At 46.2% G+C, this 15,287-nt stretch overlaps 1 protein-coding gene across 1 annotated transcript; it reads left to right on the top strand.

Moving 5' to 3' along the window:
• The first annotated feature begins 21 nt into the window (after positions 1–21).
• On the top strand, positions 22–10,727 carry B3GNT9 (UDP-GlcNAc:betaGal beta-1,3-N-acetylglucosaminyltransferase 9). The gene is made up of 3 exons (XM_040570762.1): positions 22–160; positions 6,523–6,565; positions 7,313–10,727. Exon 3 carries the CDS (start codon positions 7,377–7,379, stop codon positions 8,622–8,624), a length of 1,248 nt encoding a protein of 415 aa, XP_040426696.1. The 5' UTR covers positions 22–160; positions 6,523–6,565; positions 7,313–7,376; the 3' UTR covers positions 8,625–10,727.
• The last annotated feature ends 4,560 nt before the right edge of the window (positions 10,728–15,287 follow it).

The following is a 15,287-nucleotide window of genomic DNA, read 5'->3' as shown; positions in this document are numbered from 1 at the left end:
AAAACAGAGCCCCAGCCCCGCTTTGCTCGGCGAGGATTTCCTCGGTTTCGCTTGAAGTCTGAGGAATGTCTCCCGCTAACGGCATCCAGATGTGCCTGCTTGGCAGCCCACTGCTGGGACACTACTGGGGGGACGCAGGATCGGCGCGATCGCGGGGAATGTAAGTATCTGTTAGGGGCTGGGGGGAGCTGGGCTGCGAGCGGGGGGGATTCTCCTATCTCCTCCTTGCCACGCTGCCCTCTGCCTCCAGCTTTTCCTTTTGCATCGCGGGTCTGGAGATGTTTTTAAGTGCAGAAACCCCAATTAAAATCGCTAACACGCAGCAGAGCTGCTGCAGCTCCGAACATGCACTCCCCCATACTGCAAGGGTTGAGCTTTACTTTAAGAACTTTCTTTGCATGTTTTCAGTTGCTTTTACAGGAGAAAGTTTGGGGCTTCTTTAGAGAATGGCTGCAGTGCTGCGAGGCAGGGCTTTCTCCCAGCCCCGAGCAGCACGTTACGTTTGCAAATCATCTCCTTCCAGCAAGGGGACACGAAGCTTTCCCTGGGGTTATGCTGTTGTGTGCTCAGAGCGAAACATGGGAATGTTTAAGTAAAAAGAGACAGAAAAACAAAGTTCAGTCCCAGTGAGGCAGGAAGTCACCGATCAGGACTTGTAACAGCTTTTGGCAGATTGTGATAAGCTCAAGCCTTGGGAATCGGTTTTAAATTCGTGGAGCAGGTCAGCGTGAAGTCCCTCTCACAGCTGTGCCCAGGTGTAACAGTAGGGCCATGCCAAGGTGTTGTCATCGTTGTTTCGTGGTGCCACATCAGGGAAAGGATCTGTCAGAGGCAAAGGGCGGGGAGAGGAGGGCGGTTGCTTTGATGTGGCTCTTCCTTACCCCACCATGAGCCTGCAAGGTGTTATTCTCCTCCTGCGCTGCTTAAATGAGCAGAGGTGCTGTTCTCAAACCATGCCACGTGGACCTGAGTGATTTAAGGCCATGGGATCGTGCCGTCCCCCACGGGGATGCTGCAGGTCCCTCGCTGGGAACCCTCAGCTTCCAATGCCAGCCTTCAAGCACCGAGCAGGAGCTCTGATGTTTCTCCGCTGTTTCAGTTTAAATACCTGACAAAAAGCTTCCCCCACGCAGGTGGAAGCTAAGAGAAGGGAACTGAGCAGCTGTCTGCAAGGCCAACGCGTGACGGGTGTTGCAAAGCGAGGCTGGCAGGAGGGGCTGCGATAAAACGGCGCCGGCCAGCTGGGAAGCTGATGAAACCACATGTTTCAGGACTGGGGCAAAGCAGGGAGATAAATAAGGGCTCCTGTCTTGCAACAGCAGGGAGCCCATCTGTTCATTTGCAGCTCTGCCAAGAAAGTTGGAAGAGGCCTTTGGAGTGAGACCTGCGCTTCTGCGACCAGCGCAGCTTCTGCCTCCAGGTGCTGCGATGGCAGTGGTGACACTGCACGGGGCAGGAGCAGCTGTGGCACTGGCCAAAAACCTCTGAGCAGCTCCAGCATGTGGCCGGACACCCGGAGACCCAGTGCCGGGCTCCAGGGGGGCTGGTGCCTGCTCCGGGGGCTGCAGAGCAATGGGCGGCCCTGCACTGCCTTCGCCCGGCTCTGGCTCTCGCTCCTGAGCCCTGGGAAAGCTCCGCTAAGACATTCAGCTAATTAAATCCTCCAGCCTGGTCTTGGTTTGTTTATAGCCTTTAAAATTGAATGAGACAGGCTCTTTTTTCTGGTTAGGCAGCTTAGCGATTGTTTTTCTTACTTCATTTTTCTGGGGCTTTGCACTAATCGACATGCCAAAGGGCAGCTCTTGCCTTTCAGCCTGCCCCGTCTTCTAGGCATGACCGAATCATTCAGCATCCCTTCTGTGAGTCTAGGGCTCCAGCTGAGGCCTCTTCACAAATACCCAGCAACGCACAGGCAAGGGATGTGTCCAGCATCAAACCCACATAAAACACCAACATTGAGGATTTTGTTGTTGTTTTCTTTTGCCTGTGGAAAACAAACAAGATCAAAAAAGAACCCATGCAAGACAAAAGCTCGTTACGTGACACCCAGACATAGAAACTGAACTGTAGACTGCAAACTAACACAGAGCCGTATTTTTTTTTCACTTTGAAGGCTACGAAACCAGCTCAAACTGTTAAACCTGAGTTGTTTCATGCATGTTTTCATGGACTGGATGCTGACATTTTCTTGCAGGCACCCTAAAAAGCCCTGGCACCCATGGGATGAAAAATGCAGGCAAGCCCTGCACCGAGATAACTCAGCTGAGATTTTGAAACCTTTGCATTAGCACTTCACTTCTGATTACTTTACAAGAGGAGGACGGCAGCCTGGCACAACTCAAAGGGAACAAAACAACTAACTGTTGTGCAAAAACACACGCTCGTTGCATTTGCCTGTTCAGCAATGTATCTAATTTAATCCGCTGGTGTGGATTTCTAATAGGAGCATAAGCTGGAGCAACAGGAGTCTGAAGGAGCCTGGGATGCTCCTGGCACCCTGAGGGGCTGTCGGAGGCCAGAGTAGTTGCCAGCAGGAGGGGAAGGTCTGGAGGAAACCCAGCGTCACCTGGGAGCAGCGCTGGTGAATGGCAGCTCTGTTTCTCTGCCCAGCACGGAGCCTGCAGAGGGGGAGCCTGGTCCCAGAGGTGGGCAGCAGCTGCGCCAAGGGGAGGGACAGCACGGAGGGCGAGGCTTAAAGAAAAAAGGAAATCTAATAACCTGCTGCTGAAGTCCCAGTAGCTGTCAGACAGCCTGGAAATTGCAGAAACCTGTTTGCAGCAAGGAGCAGATTTCTTATGGGGGACCAGGAGGTCCCCAGCGCTCACAGGACCTGATGCACATGGCAGTTGGTGACGTGGTCATGAGGACATGTGGTTTCCCAGCACAAAAGCCTGTTGGTGTCACTTTGGCAGAGAAGGCAGGGCTGCAAAACAGCTGAGCACTTGCCACCGGTTTTGCTGTGAGGTCCTCCAGGACCTGCCCTGGGAGCTCACACAGCAGGACAGGAGCAGCAGGGCTGAGTGAAGCAGTAACACCTTGTGCAGGGAGGTGAGCGGCGGCACATGGATTTAACATGGGGAGATGCTGCATAGAAATGATTCCGCTTCTGCTGAGAGCAGAGCTGATGGAGGAGACGGAACAGGGATGCAGAGAGAGCATCACAACTCTCCTCTTCTGCTGGAGGCCCGTTCTAGCTTCTGCTGGCAGCTAGCAGGCACAGCCGGGATGGAAAAACTGCTGGAAACAAGCTGGGATTGGGACATGCACACAGCCCTCTTGCCGCCTGCAGGGCCCCAGTGTTGGGTTTTGAGCCTTGTTCACATGAAACAGGTTCAACAAACACAAAGCAGAAGTAGCCAAAACCTCAAGTGCTGTCTCAAAGCACCCCCGACACCCCCAATTTTCCAGGTTCCCCTGAGGACTGCAGAAACTCATAGAAGCCAGTGGTGGTGGATCCCCAACGCTTTCTTTAGCTCATCTACCAGAGAAATGGGTAAAACACCTCCGTCAGCAACCACGGCCCCTTTGGTGCACAACCCAAACCTACCAGCAGCCACTCTAGCTTCAGGAAGGAGAAGAGGACCTGGGTGGGAACACTTGGCAGGGCAGCAAACTGCTCTGGGGCCAACACAGCCTCGTTTTGCTGTTTTGGACCCTCTTCCTTGACATTTTCAGTTTGCTTTGATACCACAGCTGCTTTTCCCGAGGCTGAGCAGGTTGAGTCACCACGCTCCCAGGCACAAAGCAACGTGCCAGAATCACCAAGACGTCTTGACCGAAATCCAGGAACAGGATCCAGAGGCTTTTCCCCACGTGTGAGCAGAAACGCCAAGTAACGGAGACATGACAGCTGCTGCAAGAGAAGGAAATTTCCAGGATGAGCCCAAAGCTTCATGTCATTCAACTGAGAATGAAGTATTAGCAGTTTTTTATTCATTTTTTTTTAAATCATCATTTAACTGCTTTTATAGCAGCACTGCTTGGCCATCGTTCAGAATCCTTCTCTTAAATAAATGAAAGCCAGGAGGCTGGTGGCCCTAGCAGATTGCTCTTGGCTTGACCAGACGAGGAGGGATGGCTTTGGACTCAAGGCTGCTCACCTCTGCTTTGCACTACCTGTGGAACAAAGTGCTCTGGGTCACCTAGGGCTCCTCCACCTCTTCCCACCGTCACACCAGCCTCCCTGAGGCACCGTTTGATGCAGCAGCTTTATAACCTCAGCAATGCTTCACAAGCTGGACAGAGACCCCCAGAACATCCCAGCACAGGGGCATCCACATTGGATGTAGATGGGTGGCAAGATGCTGTGCTGAGAAACACTCTGCTGTGCTCTTTTATCTGGCGTCAAATATTTGCTGAAAGCCCCATAAATTTGTTTTTTTTTCTCCCCAGTGTCAAGGAGGATGAATAATCTTTTTGGCTCAAGGACATGCCAGAGTCATCAATTGCTCTCGAGCGAGGGACAGTACAGCTTTTCCCACACTGACATCCATGGTTAGAGCTGACACCTGCATAAGAATTAAGGACATTTCCTCCAGAAGAAGGAAATACATAACCTTGATGGGAAAACCCATATAATTTAATCAAGGATTCACATCAAAGGCTGGCAACTCCTTTTGAAAACTCGATGTCTATATTCAGCGCTGAACTGCTTCATTTCAGCATGAAAGTTGCTATTTCAGATTCTTTTCTTTCAATAAATGAAAACACAGAAGAAAATCTGGGCTATCAGCCCAGGCTTGTAACAATTTAGGGCTTTTCTTGGCTTTTTTGAGGGCCCTTATTGCCAGATCCTGAGATGCTGGCAGGATAAAGCTGTAAGTCATGGAAATCATGAGTTTCATGACACACACGTTTTATTCCAAACCCTAGCTGATAAAATTAAACACAGCAAAGAGCCAGGACTTTTATCCAGCTCCTTAATTACCATCTGGAGCCTGGCAGCTGAAATAAGATCAAACTTTTGCATAGAAAAGGGAAGAAAAATTGCTGTTAAAATGGGGAAAGAAACAAGACTTTACAAAGAGCTTGAGCAGAGACACCCAGACATCCCAACACTGCCAGGATCCATCCTGCCAGGGGCTGTGCATCTCCTGCTCGCTATAGAGTGCTGTGGTTGCCTATCCCGTTACAGCAGAAGTAGGAAAAATTCCTCAATTTTAGTTGCCAGGAGTTTTTTTGAGAAAGGGTCCCTCTTTCAGGTATCTGAATATCACCCAGCAAAACTTGTTGCTTCTGATGTGTGCCCACATAAGAGGGACAGCATGGCTTTTTGTCTCCTTAGTGGGTCCAATTCAGTGGCATGATCTGGGCGTAGTGGGACTTGCCTTTTATTTCCTGCAGCTTCTGGAAAATTATTGAAGGTAATTTGAAGGAAAGCCTGCTGGGAACTGTGTCGTGACAGATAAAGGACGATTTAGCACACGAGACACACAGCAGGTTGCTGCAGAGACCACAATCAGGACTTGCCAAGGGTAACATGCACAAGACAGATGTAAAATGCAAACAGCCTGTAGGCATTCGAAGGGACTCTTTCACCAGGCTGAAGATAATTATAACTTGAAAGCTGGACTGGTTAAAACATCTGCCTGGCCTAGGAGGGAAGCAGAAGGCACAGCAAAGTTATGCTTGGAAAAGAGAGAGCTGGTACCATGCGATGGCACACTGCTCTCCATTTCAACAGCAACTTGGAGAGGGGGTTAAATAGCGATGAAAAAAACCAAAATATTTTCAAATACGAAGATCCAAGAAATGTGCATCTAACAATTTTAAATGTGCTGGCCAAGAAATCAACTTTTTTATTAGTTTTAATTTTTCATAAATCTTGAAATGCTGTGTCCATCCTGGGGCTAAGGCTGTGCCACTGTTTAATGCTTCATGATTACAGGCTCATCAATCTCATTTTGAGCTACAAAAAGCTTATCTTATGACTGATACAGAAATTGTGGTTAAAAAACAATTAGCAGGGGACACAATCCATGACAATGAAGAAAGATTTGCTGAAAATGGGTGCCACTGAGCTAAAGAGAATCTTGGTTTAGGTCAGAATACACGATTCTGACAAGTCCGTAGCTGCCTGGGAGCCGTGAGTCAGCCTGATGGCAACGGGGCTCGACTGGAGGCTGAGAATCCACCCGCGTGCTCTCAAGTTTAACAATGCTGAAAACAGTTAAGTACAGGAAAAATTGTGTAGAAAACCACAAGTCCTGGCTCCTCCACCCTCTTCTGTCCTGCCTCAATGCTTCAGTCCTTTAAGCGAAGACAGACTGCAGTGCAAGCAGACAGCTTTGGCTCAAGAAGTTTTTGGATAACATCTTCTCAGCTCGTTCAAAGACAATGACAGCAAACTGTAATATCTTCAAACATATCTTCTACCAATACAGAACAGGCAAGACAGATTTGTAAATCACATAGGAGTGTAAAAGATTGCTGGTGTGGCTACAGCCAGCTCTCTCCCTGAACTAGATTTACATCCTGCTTTCTGTCTTCTTGTAACTCTCCTTTTTTTTTTTTTGTTTGCAGCTGAAGAACTGATGGAATGAGACAGATCATCTTTGGGAAAAGTGTAAGTGGAGAATCAAATCCTGTATTTCAAAAGGCAGCTTCACCTCTCATATGTGAATAAAACACTCCTAATGCTAGTCTCTGCCTTGCTTCTGTGTTTTGGGATTTATTTGTGCATCTCTTGCTTAGTGGTTAGGAGCAAGTTGGCAGAGGCAATGCGCCTGTACCCTTTCTAACCTTGTTAATGGAAGAGAAGTTACTTATAACAATTTAATATTTTATAAAGATTACCGATAGCAAAAGGGCCCTATGTGCATTCAAGAGTGTGCCTAATGTATTCATTTTGAAGGCATAAATCATAGTTGGTTTGAGAGTTCACTTTGCGTTTTGGCAAAACTCCAGTGATTGCCCAGCTACTGAAAACCTGCCCGTCAGCAGCCAGTTACCAAGTCAGAAGGAACTAAAACCCAATGATTTATGGAAGTATGGCACTGTCCATCATTCCCTGCTTTGGGAAGAGCAAGGTCAAAAAGCCTCTGAAATGGTAAATGCATTCCAGAGGGAGGGACATGGGAGGAAAGAGAGATTTGTGGTGTATTTTGGGAGTGGTTTTCAGGATGTTGGATGACTTCTTGGTGACTTACACCTAAGCAAGTCACAGACAGAGCACTGGGATCTGAGTTAGGTTTAGGACCTGCGCATCTCTTGGTGAGTTCCTTAACATGTCTTGGTGTTTCCATGAGTAAAACGTATTTGCTGGCTAGTTTTCTAAATCCTCCTTGGTGACATGCCACGCCTTTATTTACAGATGGACATTGGTGCCAGGCAGCTCAGACACAGCTTTTAGCAGTCCCAGGAAGACCGCGGGGACAATGAGAGTTCGTCTCAAAGGGGATGCGATCTGTACCCTTCTCCTGGTGGTCGCACTTTGCTCTTTACTCTACACCCAGCTGGAGCATTTCGTCCCAAAAGGGCACAAGGAGCCGACCCAGAAGCAGCCTTCAGTAACACAGCAAATACTCTCCAACCCCAGAGCACCTGGGAGACCCACACCAGCAGAGGCAACAGCACTCAGACCCCAGTTAATTCCCACTGTTAGACGAACAGAAGCAGCTAACACCAGGGTCCAAACTACAACCCCAGCCCCAGCAGCCGATTCTGCGTTCAACTTCAAGCGCTATCTCCTAAACAAGGACAACAGGAACTTCAACCTCCTCATCAACCAGCCCAAGAAATGCAGGAGAACACCCGGAGGTCCCTTTCTGCTCATCGCTATCAAATCGGTAGTTGAAGACTTTGACAGACGGGAGATCGTCCGGAAAACTTGGGGCAGGGAGGGTTTGGTGAACGGGGAGCAGATTCAGCGAGTGTTCCTCCTGGGAACACCAAGGAATAGGACAGCACTGGCCACATGGGAGACCCTGATGCACCAGGAAAGTCAGACATACCGCGACATTTTACTTTGGGACTTCATGGACACTTTCTTCAACCTGACCCTGAAGGAGATCCACTTCTTGAACTGGGCTGCTGAATTCTGCCACAACGTGAAATTTATTTTTAAAGGCGATGCTGACGTTTTTGTTAACATCGAGAACATTGTTGACTTCCTCGAGAGACACAACCCTGCTGAGGACCTCTTTGTTGGGGACATCATCTACAACGCCCGGCCCATCCGCGTTCAGAAGAGTAAATATTATATCCCAGAGACCATGTACGGGCTCAGCATCTACCCAGCCTACGCAGGAGGAGGAGGTTTTCTGCTCTCCAGCTGTACCATGAGGAAGCTATCCAGGGCTTGCAGAGAGGTGGAACTCTTCCCCATCGATGATGTCTTCTTGGGCATGTGCTTACAGAGAATTAACCTCAAACCCATTCTGCATGAAGGTTTCAAGACCTTTGGGATTGTCAAGCCTTCTGCTGCCCCGCACCTACAGACGTTTGAGCCCTGTTTTTACAAAGATCTCATGGTAGTTCACAGTCTGAAAGTTGCTGAGATCTGGCTGATGTGGAACCTGCTGCACAGCCCGAGGCTTTCCTGTACTCAGAAGAAGCAAGTGAAGAAGCCTTTCCAATGGAAGAGGAAAGCTCAAACAGCAACACAGGCATCACCCCTCAGATAATGCAGGCAGACTGCAACAAAAACACAAGGAAAAACAGCTGAGAAAGGGAACCTGGAATTTTTGCAACCAAATGAACAGACTTTAGAAGTAGAGGGCTTTAGCACGGTCTATTTACAATGAGCAAACAACAAAAACTATTGCAGAAATGTGCCAAAATTCCACATTTGCACACACATACCACGTAGGTCCTACTCCAGTAATGTGCCCAAATAATCCTAACAGTATCTTTAATTTATTATTATTTATTAGAGTAACACTAGTGCTTAGCAGGCCAATGTGTACAGACACATTGCAAAATGCAGTCTGGGGAGATGTTTCAGCGTTGTTAGACATGTGCAAAATGGAAGGAGAAAGAAGAGACGAGGCCAAGAAGCACAGGGATCGCTGTCAGCTTGTTCCTTTGATTATGGCTGGAATTACTCAGACTCAATGAGAAACAAGCAAACTACACAGTTAACTAGAGCAAAGGAAATCAGGTGTCCTCAGTGGGTGCTCAAATGAAATCACTGCCTGGTTTGCTTTCTGTGAGCCTCAGAGGAGAAGAAAAGAACAGCTACTGAATTGGAGTCCCATATGTTGCAGAACTACAAGAAAACAAGCTTGGGGGCTAGGGCTGACACAGCTGGCTGAGCAGAAGCCATATGAGTAGGTACCCCTTCCCAGTTAAGACCATTGAAGGGCCTTTAAAAAAGGAAAAGAAGAACTTTCAGTTGATCCCTTTTCACATCTTGATTTTTCATTAATTGTAGCAACACAAGAGTTCAAAGACATGCCCCACTGACATGCTGTCAGGACGCAGGAGAGCAGTTTATGGCACTTCAGCGAGTTCAGACTCCACATTACGCTGACTGGTGCTCAGTGAAGACTCAGAGCTGTCCAACAGCATCCAACCTCTCTTACCACGTAATCCAGATCTTCAGAAAGCTATCTGGAGAGATCCTTTTGGCCTTTTGCTTGTGAGAGTGAAAGCACAGAGCTGCTGCTTGCATCACTTTTGAGAGCTCCTTCAGACCAAAGGAAAACTTGTCAATGGACTGGGCTGGTTCCTTCAGACCTCAGTGCTCTTCCTGGCACACAGTCAGCTGCAAAGAGCAGCCAAGACTTTCAACATTGCCACGGGTGTCATGTGAAGGAAGAAAGCAGTCTTCAGACAAAAGGGCTTCAGAATAAAAGCCTTTCTAAACTTATTGCAAAAAAAGCAGCAGCACAGCAATTTTTCTGTTGGTAGATGACTTTCCGTGTTTCAGTTAGTCTGTAACTTCATAAATATTTTAAACATTCAACAAGAACACTGGACTGCTTCGTTTTTCAAAGAACTGTCAATACTTCAGAGCACTTCAGAGCATTTTGTTTTTCCAGCAGCAGGTTACCATAACAGAACATCCTTTTCTTGGATATCAAAGGGGAAGCAAATCCTTCCAAATCAGGGTTAAAAAGCTATGGTATACTTGAGGCAAAGAGCCTGGATTCGCTTTTGATACTGTATTTGCTAATCCTTTTGCAATTTTTCCCCCCTCAACAAAACATCTTATTCATCAGAGTATCCCAGATGCCATCCCCCTTCAGGAGGACACATCCACACAGCTTCAAAGGCAATCACAGAGTCATGAACCTCCAGGAAGCTGCTTAAACAGAGCCTGCAGCACAGCTGCACTTCAGACCTGGGTGTATCCTTCCTCCCATCCAGCTGCAGGCTGGACTTAGGTCTTGTATTAACTATGCACACAACGTGAAGGAAAATATACTGGTAATATCTATCAACAGACTATTGAAAAGAGCCTTACATGTTATCATAATCTTCAGAGTTTAAGCCTTAACGTATTTCCATGGAAAGGCTGGCCATGTAGAAATCAAAGAACCATCAGCTGATTTGGGATATTTTCAGGATGACAGCCTGAAATCCAAAATTCTCATGCAAGCTTCACAAGGAGCTCTGCAAGGTGTGGGAATAAGCCAGAGCTCAGTGGTGGGAGAAAGCTGTGCCCATCTGCTAAAGTGTGTGATATGTGTGTATTTATGAGTTTGTACAGAAACGTATTACCTGAGATTAGTTTACAGTTTGGGAAGTTATTTATACCATAATTAAAAGATAGCATGCAGGTATGCCTCCAGTTGTCAGAGTGAGTCTGTTGAATGCATCTGCATACACACAAGACTAACACCACATGTATTTTTCATGAAGACAGCATCTTGAAGATGCATTATTCATTGTTCTGGATAACTTGGTAAGTCTTTCCTTATGCTGGACTTAATTTAATGGTAACAACAGAAAAACAAACACAGCTTACCTAACGATTTCTTACAAAGCAGCCGGTCAGGTTCAGCAGCCTTTATTAAGATCTTCCTTTTACGTTTGGAGATGCATTAAGGTTTGGCTCCTTCCTCTGTAACATCTTCAGATCTGCAACCTACCCACAACACAGCATTAACAAGTACATTTTATCCCAGATCAAAGTAGCAGTTCAACATCCTCCTGTGCCAGCACACATCCCGGTGGCTGGCAGAAACAGAACTAGGGCAAACTGTTAACTCCACTGCCTTAGTCTGTGGAATAGCTCATTTCTCTGTCCAATTAATATAAATCTAACATCTATTAATGAAAGATACATCTGCTTTTATTTGTCAGTATTTGCTATGCGGCCTGTTTCATCTGTTTTTAAAAGTTTCCATTTGTTTCTGCAGTTGAACTGGAAGTTTGCAGACCCCAAATGACAGCATAACGTACTGCAAAAACACTGGAGGGCAGAGCTGTACCCACTGCAGTTTATTGATCTCTTACTGCTACAGCAGGCAAAAAGTCTTTGACTGAAGACTATTTACTAAAAAATGCGTGTTTTTTTTCCCCCCCAGAAAATCCTAAAATCCTAGGTGCTCAATAGAATGAGTAGGAAAGACCCTCTACTGACCTCCTTCTGAAGCGAACTGCTAGATGTGGATCCAGCTCAGCTCTGAACGCTCTGGTACAGCTTGTTAGGGAAATGAAAAGCATGCAGATTATTTTATAGAGATAGATCAGTTATGGTAATGATTGCAGAGATTGCAAGATGTGGAAAAAAAGCATTGCTATTCACCTTACACATCAAGGAGGAAGGGAAAACTGGATACCTAGAGAAACTATAATGCTAAAAATATACATCACAGGCAAAGTCATATTTAAAAGCTTACATTTGGCTCCATTTTCAGCAGCAGAGACCACTGACAGAACACTGAAATGCCTGAAATGTCACTCTGAAATGAAGCTGTTTGCTTCAGATGCTCAGACGTGGACTTCAGTACCTAATTTCAGGTGTGGCAATGGAACCAACTATGCATTTCCTATGAAGGGCCTTATTTCCCACATGAATTTGTGTTCCCTGCAAGGAAGAGAGCACAGAAGCACATTAACTTATGAATTAAGCATGTGAAAAGCAGATACCAGCCACTCCACTTTACCTCTGTAAGCACAACAAAATCCACAGATTAAACATAATCTACTCAAATTTTGTAAGGCCTCACAATGCCTCCCAGAACACTCAAAACACCCATTTCAGAAGGAAATTCTGGGCAGCTTTTATTAACTGGCTAATCCAACACACCAGGTGGGGCTTTGCTACAACACTTTGCTTGGTAATTTCGTTTATTACTATATTTTTTACATGTTTATTACTATAAACCATGATGAGAAAAAACAAAAACGTCCTGTGTGGGTACCACCAGTTGCAAGCAGACTCCCTCAAGACAGACATAAATATCCGAAGCTAACAGAGCATAGTAGGTTTTATTGAATCCCAAGGATCCACACACAGGCAGTTTGTTCCCTACTGTATGTAAGTAGCCAGATGTGGTCATTATAACGAGCTGAGCTGGCCTGAACCTCACATTCAGCACCTCTGAATGCATCTCCGAACTTATAAACCGCTAGCAAATGCCAAGATCTCTCATTAGGTCAGGCCACTGCTGACTTAGACACCATAAAAAAGAAAGCCAAGACAGCTCTGAAGTTACGGAGTGTTAAAATACTGTGCTTCCTGTCTGCAGTTTAATTATTCATCTTTTACAGTGGGTTCTCGGAAGCAAGCTCCGACTGCAGAAATCAAACAGCAGAAAGTAATCGAACGTCTTGGAGAACCCTTGCTAAATATGAGAGCCAAGTACATTCCCCAGAGTGCTGAGACCCCAACAGACCCAGTGAGGAGAGTCTGAGCTCAGGCCTGACCTGGTTTGAAGAACTGTTGAGCTCCCGATAGAGCTGGAGGTCTCAGCAGCCCTGAAAATCAGCCCGACACATTTCCCTAATGATGCTGCTAACTTCACTGAGGTTTGTCAGAACCAGTAACACTTCAAAATTCAACTTGCCAAGATTTTTCCAGGCTTACAGTCAGTATGGAAACCAGACTGAGAAATGAGAGGGGAAACTAAAACCCAAAGTATGAGTGCATTTGAGTCCCTCCAAGAGCAGCAAACAGCCCCGCACCCCCCCCTGCCCCGGCCAGTTCTTCCTGCAACTCACCCAAACTGAGCTCACCCATCTCTCTCCCTTCCCTTTCCATCCTTTGACAAATCCTGGGAAAAAACACAAAACTACACAGGTCCTCAGTGACTGCCTTGTCCTCTGGGGGCCAACAGAGCTGGATGGGAATAAAACCGTGGTATTTCAGGGGTTCAGGTTTCCAAGAGAGACCAACTGAGGTGCAAAGGCACAGTAGTGATGATTCAGGCTGTTTTGATTACTTTCTTGATTGGACTGCACGTTCATAATCATGCAGAGAGACTGGTATTTAAAATAAACACCTCTCTGAAAGATACTAATAATGGAACAGAAGTTAAGCACTAATGTGAATCTGTGATGTAGGTTTGAAATACTAAGACATTTAAAACCAGCTTCCAAAATCGCAATACCAATACTTTAAAATAAGTAACTAACTAACAGCATTTAAAGGGGAAGAAGATAGAGTATGCAAGAGAAAAGGTTAAATTAAAGCATAAAAGTCTGATCCAGAATTAAAGTTGTCATAACACTACTTTACGGCGCAGTACACAACCTCATCAGCAGACTCCAGCTCACCTTTACCACTAGGCCAAGCGGAAAGCCTTCCCAGCTCATGAAGAGGAGCAATTCTGCCTGCTGGAAAAAGAAACATCCCCACAAACCAACCAAAATGCTTAGACAAAGTTTATCAGATAAACACTTTTAGTAGTTTAAGTAACTACAGCTAAAGAATATGGTATTTAAGTTCAACCCCACTTCATTAACTCCAGATCCTATTTTAATGCTTACTGAAGATGTAACTCTTGTGCATCATTTTTCATTTTCCCATGTTTTCCTTCAGCCTTACCTTACCTCTGAAGCATCCTGGGCCACAACTTCCGTGAAGAAACCCAACCAGAGCTGACTGGCATTTTACCAACTCCACAAACACACAGCAATGTATTTGTTTTTCTACATGTGCTGTGCCAAGCTGGCTGACCAGACAAGTTGTAGAAGAGAGTGCCTTTGTGTTGGTGCGGTTGTGATATAGGGTTTAAATCATAACAAAGGTGTCTATGGGACAAGAGTTGACATGAAGCAATCCCATCTGAGCTAGCTCAGAGCACTTTTTGCATCACAACACCAAAGTTTAGCCTCTAACATCCTGTAAAAGTCAGTGTGAACCAGGCACTAGCACCCCTGGTTTCCCTTGGGAAAAGCCAGCTGGAGCATCCAGCCTGCCCCTGCTAAGGCTGAATCCGCACCTCACTGTGATGCTGAGCCTTGGGATAGACTTTGTTTTGTGGTTTTGATGGAAAGTCTGGATCATGAACCATCATAAGCACATGAATCAGTCCTCACCCACCACCTGATAGCTATTTCAGCAAAAAGATCTGTTTAGAATGAGAAGTGTAAGAATTCCTGGCAACAGAAAATTGGGTTTTCTTGACAGGAACTGCGATTTTGGGAACAGAGGCTTCTAGTGTTACCCAACAGCACCGATCGATACAGCACTGCTTGCAGCACTTGTGGGAGCCCAGGGACTGCGTGCAGGCCTGTGAGTACGGGAAGAAAATCAGCTTCACCTCCAGAGGAAGGGCTCACAGCTCTGTTTTATTACCTGTAAGTAAATGAAATACTGTGGACAATACTGTGATATTCAAAGCTAAGCAGGCAAGCACACGCACATATTCTCACCGTGTCTGTACGAAGCAAGAAGGCAGACATCACAGAGGGATTGGATGCACGTGCTTTATTAGAAAATGCACTTGTACTGAATGCTGTGTCAAAGAAACAGTTGTTTCATGTGAAACCAAAATGATGGACCAATGCACATGTGGTAAACATGCAGGATCTGTATAAAACAGTACAGAATTCTGTGCACACACTTAGATGGGATCAGACACCGCCCAAATCTCTTGGTTCCTTTGGGAGGGGAAGGTGATGCAGCCAGCATCACCCCACACCAACTTCCCTAATGCATCAACACCAGCTTGGCTTAGTCCAAATAGGAGCAAACAAAAAGTATCTCAGAGAAGTGAGCTCTACGAACAGCTGCAGTTACAGAGGATGAGTGGGGAAAACCCAAAAGAGCTGGTCCACATTACCTACCCCTGCCTTTCTGTAAAGGAAACTGCAGACTGACCAAAAAAAACATACAGCAAAAGAGCAAAGCAAACCCAAGAAGTGAGGGAAAGTGCTTTCACTCCTCACTG

The sequence above is a fragment of the Cygnus olor genome, chromosome 12, assembly GCF_009769625.2.
Source record: "Cygnus olor isolate bCygOlo1 chromosome 12, bCygOlo1.pri.v2, whole genome shotgun sequence".
NCBI lineage: Eukaryota > Metazoa > Chordata > Aves > Anseriformes > Anatidae > Cygnus > Cygnus olor.
This window is presented reverse-complemented; position numbering and strand designations above follow the sequence as displayed.

What these genes read in the sequence shown, in the direction of transcription:
- B3GNT9 (XM_040570762.1), top strand. Translation starts at nt 7,377, where the DNA reads ATGAGAGTTCGTCTCAAAGGGGATGCGATCTGTACCCTTCTCCTGGTG.